This window comes from Chlorocebus sabaeus, chromosome 20 (assembly GCF_047675955.1).
Source record: "Chlorocebus sabaeus isolate Y175 chromosome 20, mChlSab1.0.hap1, whole genome shotgun sequence".
NCBI classification, from domain to species: Eukaryota; Metazoa; Chordata; class Mammalia; order Primates; family Cercopithecidae; genus Chlorocebus; species Chlorocebus sabaeus.
The window spans coordinates 54,886,426-54,903,760 of NC_132923.1; the positions used below are offsets into that span (position 1 = coordinate 54,886,426).

The 17,335-nt window shown below is 35.0% G+C and overlaps 1 protein-coding gene across 27 annotated transcripts in view; it reads right to left on the reverse strand.

Annotated features, from left to right (window-relative positions):
• Positions 1-17,335, reverse strand: part of ADGRL2 (adhesion G protein-coupled receptor L2) — a 694,457-nt gene that overhangs the window by 34,714 nt on the left and 642,408 nt on the right. For 14 of the 27 annotated variants that reach the window (XM_073007173.1, XM_038003964.2, XM_073007174.1 and 11 more), the window contains 6 exons: positions 15,230-16,030; positions 8,529-8,822; positions 7,887-7,990; positions 6,872-7,057; positions 5,993-6,031; positions 2,958-3,141 (listed from right to left, as the gene is read on the reverse strand). In XM_073007173.1, coding sequence (XP_072863274.1) covers positions 2,958-3,141; positions 5,993-6,031; positions 6,872-7,057; positions 7,887-7,990; positions 8,529-8,822; positions 15,230-16,030 — 1,608 coding nt within the window. The remainder of the gene's footprint in view (positions 1-2,957; positions 3,142-5,992; positions 6,032-6,871; positions 7,058-7,886; positions 7,991-8,528; positions 8,823-15,229; positions 16,031-17,335) is intronic. The other 13 variants (XM_073007178.1, XM_073007179.1, XM_038004055.2 and 10 more) reach the window with 1 other exon arrangement.

Below are 17,335 nucleotides of genomic sequence, written 5' to 3' on the forward strand. Positions count from 1 at the left end.
ATGGACACTTCCATATATATGGATAAATGGATAAATCTCAAAAGTATTCCTCTGCATAAAAGCAATAAGATCAGAAGGCCTCCAAGTTTTTAAATGCCACAATAAGATATCATTATAATAGATAAAATTATATAATTTTTATGGAGTCATGTATTACAAGGGCAAATCATGTTATGAAGTTAAACCAAGAATTTAAGAAGAAATCACTAAGGAGGAAAATCAAATAGTTTTAATAACCTAAGACATTATAGCCATGTCCTCAGGGGACTGAGAACATAGAGAAATAATAGGCTATTTTAGTCCTCATGTCTGAAAATAGAACAAGTCCTAGGAAAAAGGTGAATGTTTTACTCATAGTAAATCAGGGCCCTTTCCCCCCCACCCCAAAACTGTTCATACTTTGGAAATAAAAAAGACACAATTATTATTAGAATATGTGAAATGACTTTTTTTTCCGAGACCAAGTCTTCCTCTTATCGCCCAGGCTGGAGTGTAATGGCGTGATCACAGCTCAGCTCTGCCTCCCAGGTTCAAGGGATTCTTCTGCCTCAGCCTCCTGAGTAGCTGGTATTACAGGCACCCCCCACCACGCCCGGCTAACTCTTTGTACATTTAGTAGAGACAGGCTTTCGCTATGCTGGGCAGGCTGGGAACTCCTGGCAGTCAGGATCACTTGACTTCAGGTGACCCACCTGCCTCAGCCTCCCAGATTTTTTGTATTTTTAGCAGAGACGAGATTTCACCATGTTGGCCAGGCTAGTCTTGAACTCCTGACCTCAGGCGATCTGCCCGCCTCGGCCTCCCAAAGTGCTGGGATTGCAGGCATGAGCCACCGTGCCTGGCCGTAAAATGACTTTCATATTGGTAATTGTTGGATAATCAGCATTTAGACTAGTAAATACCAGGCATTATTTTAGAGATGCCAATCTCTCCATAGTGTTTTCTTTTTTTGTTTTTTGTTTTTTTTGAGACAGAGTTTCACTCTTGTTGCCCAGGCTGGAGGAGTGCAATAGCATAACCTCGACTCACCGCAACCTCCGCCTCCCAGCTTCAAGCAATTCTCCTGCCTCAGCCTCCCAAGTAGCTGGGATTACAGGCATGCACCACCACACCCGGCTAAATTTTGTGTTTTCAGTAGAGACGGGGTTTCTCCATGTTGAGGCTGGTCTCCAACTCCTGACCTCAGGTGATCGCCCACCTCGGCCTCCCAATCCAAAGTGTTTTTTAATTAAAAATGAAAAAAGATCAATATGAAAAATAATCCTTTAGTTTCATTTAATTAACTTTTATTTGTTTTTTGAGTTGGGGTCTCACTCTATCATCCAGGGTGGAGTGCAGTGGCATGATCTCAGCTCACTGCAACCTCTCCCTCCGTGGATTTCAGGTGATCCTCCTACCTCAGCCTCCCAAGCAGCTGGGACTACAAGCATGCGCCACCATGCTCGGCTATTTTTTTTTTCTTGGTGTATTTTTTGTAAAGATGGGATTTCACCATGTTGCCCAGGCTGGCCTCGAACTCCTAAGCTCAAGCAATGTGCCTGCCTCGGCCTCCCAAAGTGCTGGGATTATAGGCATGAGCCACTGTGCCCAGTGAAAAATAATGGTTTAGAACTCTGAAAACCAAAGGTACTAGAAAAAATATATTCCTGGACATTTAATTGTTCAGAATATATCTCAAAGTGGGATAAAAATATCTTGGATCTATAACTACAGTGTGTTCTATGTATGTAAGGCTGATGGGAGCATAGATGTGAACCTGCCCCATCAAATTTTCTTGCACAATTGAAGAGGTATAACAAGGGAATTTTAGTTTTTTTGTTTTTTGTTTTTTTTTTTTTAAGTAATTTTCAGAATATTTAGAAAACAAACTGAGGTCATAATACGCCACTTCAGTAATTACTGGTTTTTCATTCCCAAACCTCAAAGTAAATAAGAACAAATTAGTTTTAAAATATTTCATTTCCTTTTAAAAATTCACTTACATAAAATAAATTTAAGGTTTTGAATTCAAATATAGGTGCCAATTAGATTTACGTCCATTTCTTCTATATACCCCTTTGATCTGCATTTTTTATATAAAGTCCCATGACTTAGGCAGGCACAATAAGGCAAAATTAGACATTAAAGACATGGCATCCCAGATAGTAAGTCTTCATTCAATATCTGCTGCCCTAATGAAGTTAGTACTGCTTCTGGTAGAAATGCAGTCTGTGTCCCTTTTGAGTTCTTCTACATTTATGCTTGGGAAGCTTTTTACTTCACTAACTAAGGTATACTGTTAACTTCATCTGAATTCAACCTCACTGAATAAATAACAATTCTAAATTGTTCAAACCTAAATTAATAAAATTTTACTCTATTTCTTTCAAATATTTTTCACAAGTGAATCCCTACCTCTCAGTGGTAGCATCTGAATTCTAAATTATGCTACACTATCTGTAGCTATTCTGCAATCCATGAAGCATGGATGTTCTGCATTGTGGGAGATGTAGTTCACTGACCACATTTTCACCTGAAGGCAGTTATGTTTAATATAAACATCTGACTCAAGTTCTGTGTGCTAAAATATCTGACAGCATGCATTCCATAAAATACTTTAAATTCATTAGGAACATACCTATATAAAATGGTAAAGCATTTGCCACAGTTTCATAGCAAGCACTTTCATTACTTAAAAAATCTACATTCTAGTATTTAAGCACTCTAATACTTTTTCATTAATGATTTTTCAATTGGAAACACACACACACAAACCCAACTTGTAAAACACAGGAGAGAGTTTGGCTTTTGCATTAATTTTAGCAAGTGTGAACAATAATTTCTCTTGCTAACAGACAAAAATAATTTGACAAAAAAGAAGTACGGCACTGGGAAATAATAGATTCGGAATGGAAACATCATCCTCTTAGATATGAATATTCCAAATCAAAATTAAACTTGACAGTAGATTCACTTACCAATATTTTCTGTGGGCATTGAGACCCTTGTTGGTTCTAAAAGATTGTCAGCTAGGACAAAAGCTCCTTCTTCCAATGTATCGAGTAACATTGTTGCAGTATGTGCTTGTTCAGAAGAATTCATATGTTTCCATGATTCCAAAGCTTCAGGTCTCAGAAGGTTGTCCACTGTGTCAACAATTGCCTGTATCCATTAGAAAACTATCATTAGTTTTGACTGCTTTTAGAACCAAAGTGATTTTCAGTTGCTGACGAGTGACAATTGTAATATTTATCTGTCATGATGATTTACTCTTACTTCAAGATGGAAGAACACCTAGACAACATATATCTGGTCCATTTTAAAATATACCTGGACCATTTTAAAACAGGACTGACTGAAGATTAACAGATTGCTATTTGATTACAAAGAGTAAGTGTAGAAAGGTGGATTGTTTCTATTTATTTAATCACACCTCAATTGTTGACAGCTGACAACCACCTGTGTCAGCTCTTAATCCGAGACATTACTCTTACAGGTAGAGTCAAAACTACTAAAGTCATCCTATTTATAATCTCAAGATTTGAAAATTCTAAACCAAAAATACTAATGTCTTTGGAGTAGATTAATATGTATGCTTGAAAATTAAACTACACTATTTTTTGGAATCTCAACTAAAATAGTAACCAAAATTATTCCTTATAGACACTGTCTACTTACAATCATTTGAAAAAAACAAAACAAAACAAAAAGGTAGCATTAAAGTTCATCAATTATCTGTGAACATTTTCACTCTTCCAATTCTCTGTCCAGCTAAAAAACACTTGAGCATATACTTTAATTCATCAACAATGATCTGCTTTTAAAGGGATAAAGAAAGGAATCAAAATTAAAGCCTCTACTGATAAGTTAAAGAAAACAGGAAAGTAGAATCAAGTCTTCATAAACACCCAAGTTGTAAATATTCACATATGTAGGTTTAATTTATTGCTACACAAAATAACATTAAATAAAATATAACTCAGTTAATCAACTGCAGGCAGGATCTTATACTAATACACTCTGTAGCTATGCACTATGCTTTGGAAAAGTGAAATCACTAAGTTTATTTACTCTATTCCATTCACCCAGTCATAATGTGTCATTATGCCCATAAACACATAGTTCTGATATACTGGTAATCACTGAAGAAAAAGAACATACATTGTACAAAAAGAAAAACAATAAAAATTGCTAGCGTGAGGTACTATATGAATGGGGGAAAGTTGTTTGAAGCTACTGTCAGAGTAAGATTAATTAGCTTAATCCATCTTAATACCCTCATCCTGTCTGCCTTGTGAGCCACCACGACCTTCCTGGCAGGTGGAAGATACTTCCAAGTGGCGTTAAAGGCTTTTTTTCTCCATCTCACGGGAGATAGAATAGTCAAAATACTCACACTGATACTGCTGCAGCCATTAAGTAGAGTGTAACAGAAATTGGTCTGTGGAGGCCAGATTCATTAGTCACCAAGAAATACAGACTGGAGCCTCTCTCTAATCTACAAATGAATCCTCTGTCACAAAGTGGGAACTCGCTTCATTTGCATAGTGTAAGTCAGCCTCTGATTTGTAATTTAAAGAGTTTTATTAGTCTTATCTGAACAGAGAAGCTCACTTGAGACATACTGAAAATGACACTGGTCAGAAACTAAGGTCATGTTGAAATTTACTCCATGTACACATAACTTGCTAATGGCATGCTTTTATTAATTTGAAACACTCCTTATTTATTACTATTTGTACTTGTCTAGTGGGATCAAAATGATCATTAGCCTAATCATATTCCTGAAGTAGTCTCTTTCTGCCAAAGGAAAAAAAAAAGCTATTCTTTTCCAACTGAGATGTATGTCCTGGGCAACATACCAATTATTACATTTCATACACTAATACCTTAAAGGTGAACTGAACACTGAAGTTTAAAAAATTCTATAGATTTCAGCAGTTATTTCTCTGCCCCTATTAAACAGGCTAAAAGGGGACTTTCAGACCATTATTACCTAAAAACAGACTTTCCTACTACACCTTTTCTTGTAAAGTTCTCAGATTCAACAATGTCTAACACTAACTAGTGAGACGTCATTTTTTTCTAGACCTTGCCAACCAAAATCAGTGAAGTCATGGCTTTTTAATAATCTCTAGACTAAGAAACTAAAAAGTTATTTTGTTTTACTGTCACAATATATGGATTCGTTCTTCAAGGTTTGATTTACCACTGTTATGGTCCCCTGAAGAGTAAGGTTAGAAAATAGCTATTTCCCCAAAAAGAACTTTCTAAAATTCACAGAACAAAACAAAATGCAAGTTGGTATTATTATTTTGATCTATCACACAGAACCACTACGGCATAATTCCACTGCTACCCTCAGCATGTTTCCTATTACTTGGATATACCAGGGAGAAAACCCGGCTGGTGTGGACAGGGATTCTGAGCTCAACAGTGACTTTCTGTTCCTATTAGCTTGATAAAAAACAGTATGTAACATATACAGATATCACAGTCAAATTATTTATGTTTCATTTTTAGTAACCCATCCCCATATCAACTTGATTCTAGAACTGACTCCTAAAAATTTCAGAATAAAGCCTATTTTATTTAAGAGTATACCACAAAGAAAGCAGTGACTTTTTCATGCACATACATTATGACTATACAGTCTTTGATATGATAAACTGCCGAGAATATATCATAGCTGTTTTACTCAAGTTGTTTTTTAATCCACAGAGATGACAACAGGAAACAAAGAGACTACATAATTACTTTCCAATTAAGAGGATATTTCATTAAAATTCGTGTACTTTTGGATGAATGGAAAAACAGCAGAAATCATTAAAAGTAAATCATTTGCTTATTCTGAGAGTAATATACCTGTGAAAAGCCAACATTTGTACAGCTGATATGGGGCACATTATATAATTATCAAAGACTGAAATACATTGGATCATGCAGCAAGATGATAAAGCGTGGCAGGTAGCTGAAGAAGGGAGAAAGCAGGGTGACAGCACAGGAGAGATACCTTAAGGTAAGCCCTGCATGTCTTCTCTCGTTTTTGGAGCTTTTAAGTAAAAGAAAAGAAAATCAGAGGTTAGATTTTTATCTGCTGAAAATGAGGAAAGAAGAAATCCTCAAAAATTAAGCTGGTGTTCCAGAGGTTGAAGTTTATATGCAGTAGTCCTCTGGAGTCTGAGTCTGCACTGACTACCAAAACTGCTTATTTACAGTTTTTTATTCTATTTTATTATGTATATTAATCTAAAATATGTTGACAAAAAGAGACAAAATATATACTGCAATAAAAAAAAAAAGTCAATTTTTTAACCAGGTAGAACCACATTAGGCATAGATTTTGGGTTCCTATGAACCTAATATAAACACTTATAGTGTGATGAAAAGTAGCAATCCAACTTTTGTCATAATAGGAAAAATTAATGGCACTGATAACAATATATTCCTGGAGACGGCAACTTGTACTTCTTCCAAAAGCTGCCATTGAAAGAAATATTTCAGTGGCTAATATTCCTATATGTGTCACAATTTTGCTGCAACTGTAAGAGTTCCATGTATTAACATACAAAGTATATCGACTGTATAACATGTAATCTCTCCAAGTGCAGATAATGCATTATAAACTGACAGTATTGACCACAATCAGATGGATAAAGTTTGGCACCAACTAAGATCTCTATCAGGTAATTAACATCATTTACACTCTTTTGGGAGGGCACGACACATGGCTCTTTTCTCAACTGTAACTCTTCCTTGGAAAAATGAACCAAATTAGAAATTTTGCCTCTAAATATATGCCCCAGGACCAAAGATTTGGCTCTCAACTGCTGTAAGACAAGAGCTGCCATACCAAGTGTCTAATTCAAAATAACAGAAGAGTTCTCCCTACCTTGTTATAACTCCGTCCTGCTGAATCTTTTTCACTAGGTTTCAGTTCCTGCAGCTGCGCATCAAGGATATCCACCAACTGCTCCATCAATCTCACTGAAGAACTTACATCCCCAGCAAACACTGGCCCTTTGGTATGTTTTGCCAGTTCATTGGCAAGACTAGCAGCATTTTCTCCACTTCTGATCTGAAATGACAATTTGTATTACCTCATTTAAATTTTTTGTTCTGTTTACGGCTTCTAGTTCTCCTTGAGTATCTTTATTGTGGTGAAAAAAATCTGCAAATGTTACATTCTCCAACTAATTAAAACCGATAACTTTATCTTAGAAGTTTTAAGGCTCTTAGATCATCAACACACACACATACAATTCTGAACCAGGCATTTAAAAAAAAGAAAAAAAAAATCCTTTCTCAAAAATTTCAGCCATTTCTCTCATTTCAGTGCAACCATTTAAAATTGTTATTTTAAAGTCTTATTTATTCCAATGATCCAGAATTTAAATCAGTATGTAATCAGCATTATACTGAGGGTTATTATCTGATGTTTATTCGTCATAAAGGTAGATGGAGGAGAAAATAAAATGGCATTGCATTACACTGTAATATTAAAGTTACTAATGCCTTTTAAAGTAGTTTACTCATTCTACCATAATCATGTGTGATATAAACATCTGCTTGCATTCTGTGGATTCAGTTGCCAACTTAATGATCCCTATTTGATTTAATAGGCCAATGCAGTTTGTCTTATGAACATCAAAAGAAAGAGAACTAAATATGAATGAAATTAACAAGCATGTACTCACTAAAAAGCTTAACAAAGAGAACAGGATACCCCCAAACATATGTAACTTTCAGTCAACAGTTTACAGACAAAACTATGCATAATTTTTTTTTTTACTTTTATACTGAACAAAGAGCAATAAACCTGGTTTTAACACACAAAGCTAAATTATTTACATTAGAAGTTAACGCCCTAAATCACAAATGTGTCATATTAAAAGGTTCCAACCAACCTTCTGAGCCAGCTGATTCACCCAGTGTGAGGTACAGTTGCTAAGATCGGGGCCCTTAGGGTTCCATGTTCCAGTGGAAACCATGCAGAGATACGAGGCAGTTCCTACAACAGATGTAGAAAACAACAGTGAAATTGAAACCATTTTTTCTGCATGCATTCGGGAAATCAGCTATGATGATCCTGCTCTGCGTGTTAAATTTTGAATAAACTCTAATGCAAGTATTTGACAATAACTGACAAAAAGTAGGGTATAATGCAGATTATAAATGGTAAATATGAAGTCAGCATAGAAATATCATATATTTACAGCAAACAAACAAAAAGCCCTTGATTTTCTTGGGATTCATCCAAAGCGATGCTTATAATGAGAAAGGCAGCTGTAAGGAAGACTCACTAGAGTCTTGGGGCAAAAATCTCAGGCTTGACCTAGGTCTCTGAAAGGGAGAGGTAATTTATAGTGCCTGATCTTAAATGACTTTTACATTTTAAAAAACTTTGTCCATAGATGTTATATTACCAAAGCACAAAAATAAAGTTAGCTACTGTAAACATCACTTTCTTCAAATAAAATCACTTCATTGTAATACAGAACCTAGTTACTAAACTGAAAAATGTATGCATGGTATTTTATAGAAAATACCTCTTGTTCCCTTAGGGCATGGTCGTTCAACCATCATCCCCCTTTGTGTCTGAGGCCACTTTATCCCCTTGGAGTCTAACGCTTCACAGAATCTCTCTGGCAGGGGAAAAATATTTGTTACAGGTGGAATTTTGGTTGTAGAAACTGCTGGAGGTGGTTTTGTCCCTTTGCTTCCTTCCTGTGATCCAGCTACAGTTGTGCTCATGGGGCCTTTCTGTGAAGTAGTGCTTGTGGTTGATATTGTGGTTTTGAACAGCTCAGCTGAAGAAGTTATTGTCACAGCTGTGGTAGGCACTATGGAAAAAAGATGAGTATATTAATCTCAAACATACACTTGCGCTCACATAGAGCCATGCACACGTGGAATGTGTGCATGCGCACACACACAAAACCCTACCCATCCGTCTGTCCCCAAACCAAGGAAATGAGAATTACTGACAATATCACTCGTGAGTAAGAATACATCTTTTCATATGTTCCAATTCATTCATACTGATGGCTAAGAGAAGGTAGGTAGTTTAGGCTTTACTATAGCATTTGCTGTATGACTCTTAGATTTATTTCTCAATGAAATATGTGATAATACAGTTTAAGTATAATTTCATCACATACTGTTTAACAGGAAATGTGGGACAGTTTAATTTAGAAAAATTCTATTGTATAAACTCACATTCTATAAGCAATCAAATTCAAAGCATTAATAAAACTGTGATGATTATATATAATTAGGACGATAAAAAAATTTAAAGTCACCCACTTTACATATTGCAAGAAAATAAATACTATGACATCTTTCCACCCAGCAGCCGTTCTTGCCTGAGCATGATCAGCATGCCTGATTAGATCTAAACAGAAGATAAGCTTGGCATGCTTGCGCTGTTTAATAAGGAAACATCTCAGGCTTCGGCATCGTTTCCTTGGAAGAGGTAGGTATGAAGCAGCAGCTAGTTGCAGTCAGAGGTGGAATCTCTTACCAAGATAAAGCATCAGATCAAATCATGCCTAATTCAAAACAACTCTTCATATCTTAGTGACCCTTAACAGAGAATATAAAAGAACTATCATTACACATTTAAAAGCTATTTTTAAAGGTTATTTTTGCCTTCCAATGTTACTACCAAACTGCTAAATCCACTAAGTTTAAGAAATAATGGAGGCTCAGTGTTTCCTTTCCTCCATTAATCACCACTGAATTAAGTTAAACAACAAAAATCTGTCAGTAAAAATTTAATACTACCACTTAAAAATTGTTGAATGAAATCACACAAAAGTTTTATCAACATTTACAGATTATTGGCTCTTAAAACCTTACATATATGATGCCTTAAATTTAAATTGTTGTAGAGCAAATGAAAAATAGCTATGTTTTCAAATCATCTTAAAAATATCAACTTATTTTTACACTTTATACATGAGATAATAAGCTATGATATTAGAATTTATTAGAAAACACGTTCATATTATCACTGATATGTTTACTATTTTAAGCTCTGGTCCATCAATCTTTATATAATTCTGATACTATTCAGAGTATATGACGAAAAAGTAGTGTGACATGTTTCTAGTTCTTTAGTAGTTACATACTTCTTGTTATCAATAAGTACACTATACATGTTTTATTCCTTTCCCCCGCTCTATCTCAAGAGAAACTTCTAAAGCATGTGTTTTATTTCCAGGGCGTAATTTATTGACCATATGAGAGATGACTATGTACATTAGTCAAACATCATGTCTAGCCAGCTGCTGCAGAAACCTATTCAAACCTGCCTATCTTTTCTGTAAAGCACTTGCTTGACATCTTGTTAAACCTCTGTAATTTTCTTTTGATTACAATGCAGCCAGGCTTTCAGTGCTTTCTCAATTAACATTTGTCAAAAGCATCACAATCTTTTGCAGAAGTGTCAAATGACTGCTGCTGAATCAAGTCTTAAAGGGGAGTCAGGAATCAGAACAAAAAAAAGAAGGGGGCAGAGCAAAATGCTTGTGTGCTATACTCTCTGATATATCCCTGAACACTGTACTAATTAGTACACATTTAATCAATGAAATATGTATTAATACTACAATTAGTGATTTGTTAGCTAAACATTAGTCGAGACTCATGATAACCGAGTCAAGACAGACAATAAAAAGACCTCAATTAAAAGTGCAAAATTTCATGCAACATTCTACAGCCATGTTTCCATTGTTTTTTTGATCATTTATTTTTATACCTTTTCACCCTTTTGTTTGTTTGGTTTTTTTTGAGACAGAGTCTTGCTCCAGGCTGGAGTGCAGTGGTGTGATCTCGGCTCACTGCAACCTCCGCCTCGCGGGTTCACGCCATTCTCCTGCCTCAGCCTCCCGAGTAGCTGGGATTACAAGTACTCATCACCACACCCAGCTAATTTTTGTATTTTTCATAGAGACGGGGTTTCACCATATTGGCCAGGATGGTCTCGATCTCCTGACCTCATGATCCGCCTGCCTCGGCCTCCCAAAGTGCTGGGATTACAGGCGTGGGCGACTGTGCCCAGCCACCTTTTTACCTTTTGATCACCAAAATAGATTAAAGGGAATCAACTTATTCTTCAAAGATAAATGAGTAAAATACTGGGATATCATGAAAAGAAACATGATCGTAAAGCTTAAGTGACAAAACTAAATCTTTTAGAGGGACACACAGAATTTCTGGTGTTTTGGAAGGTTTAAGTTTAGCAATACTAGAAGAAAAGCAACGTTTTTTTTTTCTCATGTGAAGGCAAGAAATGCAGATATATTTCTAAAAATTATTATTTATTTCCACAGGTGGAAATGGCCCCAATAGGGCATCTGGTAATGATAAAAGCATATGTTGACTTAGCCTTTATGTGCCAGGTGCTATGCCAATCACCATTCATGGATAATCAGATCATTTTATTATATCCTTACCACAACTCCATGAAGTAGGCACTATAATTATCTTCCTTTTACAGATAAGGAAACTGAACGATGAAGTTAAGTAATTTGTTTAAGGTCACTGTCCCATACTCTTAAATGCTATGATCTTACTTTCCTAAAGATTTTCATAGACTCCAGAAAAATATGGCACCCAACAAGCAACCTTGCAGTTATCTGGGAATATTTAACTGACATGGTGTTGTGTGTAAATCTCTAAAAGAATAACAATTTGGAAAGAAAATATAAGACTAGAATAACAAACAATGAGAAGGTCCATAATGAAACACAGCAAAAGGTTCAAAACTCAAGAATATCCTATAAATAATAATAGAAAACACAACTCACAATAGAATTATAACTCTAATCCAAACCCTTTTTATACAGCTCTATTTATCCTGATGCCATATCATGTACTCAGATTAGCTGACTTAGGATTCTACCTACCATTTATCACGTGAGTAGAAACAAAATACTTAAGAAATGATGTTAATAAACATGCTTAGTAAGTACCCATGAAGATTTTAACTAACACATACAGAATGGTTCAATTTACTCTGGTTATGTACTAAGAACTTCTATTTATTACCAGGGTTTTCCTACATGAAAGGGTTTGAAGACAATAGCCATTTATGCCAAGTATAATGTTCTCCTCATTGAGGTCCAAGAAGTCACCCTCACCCACTGTTCATCAAATGAACTCTAGAGTGAGTCTGCAGCTTGGTAAAGCAAAAATGAGCAACTATTCAACTTATCCCTGTTCACTGTCTAAAAACACTGATCATCTATTACACAGCATTCTTTATCAGTGAAAAGGTATTTCCAGAAGTATGTATTCTATGCTATGTATAAACAAAACTGGCTCTCTTGATGGAAAATTTTTCCTGGTATTACAGAAGTATATCACCTCATTAATTAGTCTAACACAAACGTTGAGGAACTGCCAAAAGCCAAGTAAAAATACATCATTTTCTTTATAATGTTTGGGATATCAAATGTGCAGATAGATTAAGTAAATATAAAGCAATCCAGATTAAGAAATGAAAAAGACTTAAAACAGGACTGGAAAGGGTTTTTTCTAAGGCCATTCCAGAGAGGAAGAAGGTGAAAGAGTAAAACCAGACCTCGTTTAGGGGAGTGGAGCAAATGAATTACGCAGGGATCACATCAAGCGCAAAATTCACCAAAAAAAAAAAAAAAAAAAAAAAAAAAAAAAAATCAGAGCACAAAAATAGTATGTGTGTGCTTTTAGGAATGAAAAGGCTTGGATTTATAAATGGGAAAAAGTATTGAAGCTAATATATTATTAAACGGTCCACAATGAAAAATGATATGGATAATGAAAAAAAAGAATGGATAATTTTACAGCACAATTTATGCCTTGGCCATATACATGATAGCAAATCCAGTACAGATGACTTGAACTATGAATTTCAGCAAAATAAGTCAATCACTGCTTTATGACAGGCAAAAGACCTCATTTCTCTGATTGCTCTGTTCTATCGGTTTCTTGGATCTTGTTTCTGAAAAGCAGACAGTGGCTTATTGGTTTGACCTAAATTGTGGGCCAGAACAGTTCTGCAAGACCCCACCTACATGCATATAGGTAGCACACATCTTGGGTGAAAGAGACGGGAGTCTCTAAAAGCATAATATAAATTACAAGGGGAGAGAAAGAGAGAGAGAGAGAGAGAATGAATATGGGTCAAACAGCAGTGAGAGAAATTTAGGTCAGATAATGCTTTCATCACTAAGGGCTGAATAAGGGGTCAATATGAATTTTCATGTTCTGGGACTATTTAAGAATAGCTATTTTGGATGACAAAACATAGTTGTAGGAACATACAGTTGCTACATCTGCCAAAGCTTCTAATTTTTAAGCCTGTTAACTGCTCTTTCCAAAAGTATCTAAACTATCAAAGACTTTTCATCTGAAATGGATCAAATTATTTACTAGAATATACGACACATGTGGAGGATGATATTACTAACCGTCTTTGTATTCACTGAAGTACTTTGTGGCAAGTAGATGTGTAATGTTTTTATTTGTTGAACTGAATTATACTCAACTTTATTCACAGTTCTTCGAGTTGTTGCCTGATTATGAATTTGCAATTTGTAAAATATTTTTTTCTTTCTTTTTTTTCTGAGGATAACAAAAAATTTACTGCTACCCAAGACAAATCTAACAACTATGAGACTAGTACAGGCTACAAAAAGGTTAACATGAGGATCAGTATAATTTTAGCCAACGCCAATACAAGTTTGTCAAAGCCTTAAGTTTGCCTTTTGACAAACCTATAGGATACAAAAGCAGTACTGTAGTAGCAGCTTTTGGAAACACAATTGAAATAGATGAAACAAACCAAACTGCTGCCTCATGAGCAAACATATGTATACATTTTTAAATAAATGATTCCAAGATACTACCAATAAAACCATCAATGCCCTAAAAGAAGATTTCATTGTTATAAATTTAACAACGAACATTACTGCTATAACTATAAGCCAAAAAATACAAACATAACCTGATTTAGGGAAAAAGGGACTGTACACTAAGTCAATGGATCATTATTGTTATTAAATGAACAAAACTCACATATTTTGGTATCCTACAATGACTTAAATTAGAAATTCCATGACAAAAAGCTGTGACTTCTGCTTTTGAGGTCCTGACCATATGACAATATTTAAAACTGATTAACAGCATATCTTAAAATATGTAGGGGTGTTTGTTATGAACATATTTAATTGTGTGTACTTGCATTGCTTTAGTAGAAGAAAAAAGATATTAGTCTCTGTGCCACCTTATTAAAGACATTAATTTAATCACTCCAAAGAACTTTCTAGTTCCTAAAATTTTGAAATAATGCAATTATTTCAAGATTAACTCAGTAAATTAGGATATTAATTCAGATCTTAAACACACATTGTTCAAATAAAAGACTTATAAACAGTGCAAGTTCTATAATAATACATTAACAAGTTATTCTTTCATCATGAGTATGAGATAATCTTGTTTTAATAAAATATTCATTTATCATCAAAAATTATTTCCCACAAAATAGAACTCACTTAATAAACCAAAGTATATTTCCAAAAATTGAGCATTACTTTCTAAAGTAATGATCCTCCATAAAGAGAATACAAATCACACAATCTAGCATATCTGTCATCGTAAGTCATCACTTGGGATCATTTAAAGCTTAGTTCATGTGATTGTTAAAGTCACAGAAATATTGACTTAAAACCGTCACTAATTTATTAGAAAATAAAAACATGTAATTTTACATGATAATCTAGAAAAATATTGGATGGCTCCCTCTTCTACTCAGAGAACAGACACCAAAACTTCAGAACGCATATACCTGGCATTGTACATCAAGCCCAGCCATTCTCCTGGGACTTCCTAACACACGTTTCCTTTAACCACTGGCGCCAAGAAGTTAAAAGGTCTGCACATAGATTGTAATCAATTCAGCAGTCAAGTAGGGGAAAACAACCAAACAAAAAAAGATTGCTAACAGATTTCTGGTTGGTATAATATTTTTAGCAATGAAAACTAAACTGATCAATAATGCCACAATTTCTTGAAGCCAACATTAAAATGAAGAAATTGAGAAAAAGAAAACGAACCATAATAAGGCTAAAATGTACCACAACACTGTCCTTTGTGCTTTAACTATGAAAAGGGGAAGAAAATAGGAAAAAGAAATTAAGAAGTCTTTTAAAAAAAAAATGCTATTCACAAAATGACATAAGCATTAGCAAGTAAACATTCTTACCTTGGGCAGGATCAGGTGGACCAAACTCCAGAGAATACCGTAAAATGAAGTTATTGTTCCACACGTAAAGTTGGTTATCTCTTGGATTGTAATCCACTGCAGCAATATACTGATACTGGTTGGGGAAGGGAACATCTACATATTCTCCTCGGTTTAATCGGGTATTATAAATGTAATCAATTGCGTTCTTGCCTGTTTCACTTTCATTGTCTTGATAAACTGACCTAACCACATAGAGGACTCCACATATCATAAAAGCGTTTGATGCGGCACGTTTGTCGTATACAGTCTCCCACGTTGCTTCGAATCGAAGAGTGTATGGATTCAGCTGGCTAATAACTATCATTCCATTGTTCTGTTCAGTGGCATAAATGACCCACAAGCCATTTTCATCAACTGCTAGGTCGATATCAGTCTTTCCTCCCCACCTGTATGGGGAGGTATCATGGTAGTTGGCATAGTTAATTATGGCCTCGCCACTTTTAATTCTAGTCCTCAAGTCAAATTTTACAATATTCCTTGTTCTTTCTTTGTTAAAGAAGACAGCACCATCATATACCACAAATCCAGTACCATCTACTCGATTTGGAAGTTTATACGTTGTTGTTTGGCGACTATTTTGGAAATCTTCTAAAGAAGCATATTCTATTAAAGTATCGGTACGATAGGGAGTCCAGGGCATGAAATAAATTTTATCTGCAGCCTGAAGAGGGTCCTTGCACCAAGCACCTGCCTTTTGTTCAGCTTCATATATACATGGTGAGTCCACAATTGCTTTCAAGGTCCCAGGACACACAAAAACTAACAGTTACAGAGAAAAGACAAAAATTAAACCAAGTTAAAAAATTACACAGGTAAACACGTTTCAGTGGTCACAAATCAAAAGGGAAAAATTTATATTATTAGCATTCAATTTTACCAAAATTTATACTTAATACAAATACTACTCTTATTTTCTAAAGTTAGCATAATAAGTGCATCAGGGTACAAAGTAACTGGAGTTTATGTTTATTTTCACTAGCAAAAGCCTAAGTTTAAGATCATTCGTAAGCGGTCTGACAATTTAATTTTTTGCTATGTTTTCATTTTATAATCTGTTAACCTATGTTTTAAAAGTCTGAGCTTGTGCACAACAGTATATATTTTATTTTATTGCAAACATTATACCCTTCAACCTCCTACTTCACCTATGAGCCCCCAAAAGCAAAACTATGAAATAAGGCAAATAAAACAGAAAATCCAATGTGAAGACTTATTTAGAACTTTTACATAAGTTAGACTGAAAACAAAGGTGCTTCAATTTGAGGAACATAAATATTCAGAAAATGCAATTAGGAGCACAGAAAAGTAAATACAAGAAAAGCAGTGATGAAATAATCAGGAGACCCTGTAACCATGGCATGCTATGGAGAGGGTTCTGGAAGCCAGGCAAGATGACACTTTGATTATAAGAAAATATCCAAGGGTGTCAGAAAAAGAGATAAAGGGTAAAAAAGAAACAGAGAAAGGGCAGCTCCCCCTCGCCGACTTCAAAATTTTTACCCCATCACCAGATTTAGCAGTCAAACAATTTCATTGTAAACAGTTGACTTCCTTATGAGGTGGCATTTATGAGATCCTGCTGATTATTTTAATACAGGAGTGTTGTGGGGAGAGGGGAGGGAGGAGGTTAACATCCATAAGGCACATAACAGGGAGCTGGGGTTCAGACTGTATACATTATTTACCTTTTTGCTCCACTTCTATTTTAAGCATCGGAAGAAAAATAAAAAAGGTGCAAGGAAAAAAGAAAAAAGATTAAAATAAATTGACTATTAGTCTAAGACTGAATTCGTAACAGATGCTAAATACAGGAAGAATAAGAGCTGTACTACTTTGGATAAAGAGAAACACACAACAGGAAAACCTAGCAGGAGAAAGATTCTAAAGTTACATAAAAGAACATAGATCAATCATTTTAGGAGATTAAGGAGGCAATACAAATATGATGGCATGTTGTTTCACTTAGTGTACCTGAATAAATAATGAAACTCTTCACTAATGCATGGTATACATACTCTTGCCTTTCCAAAGTCACTCAGCATTCTTACCAAGTTTTACTTTCTA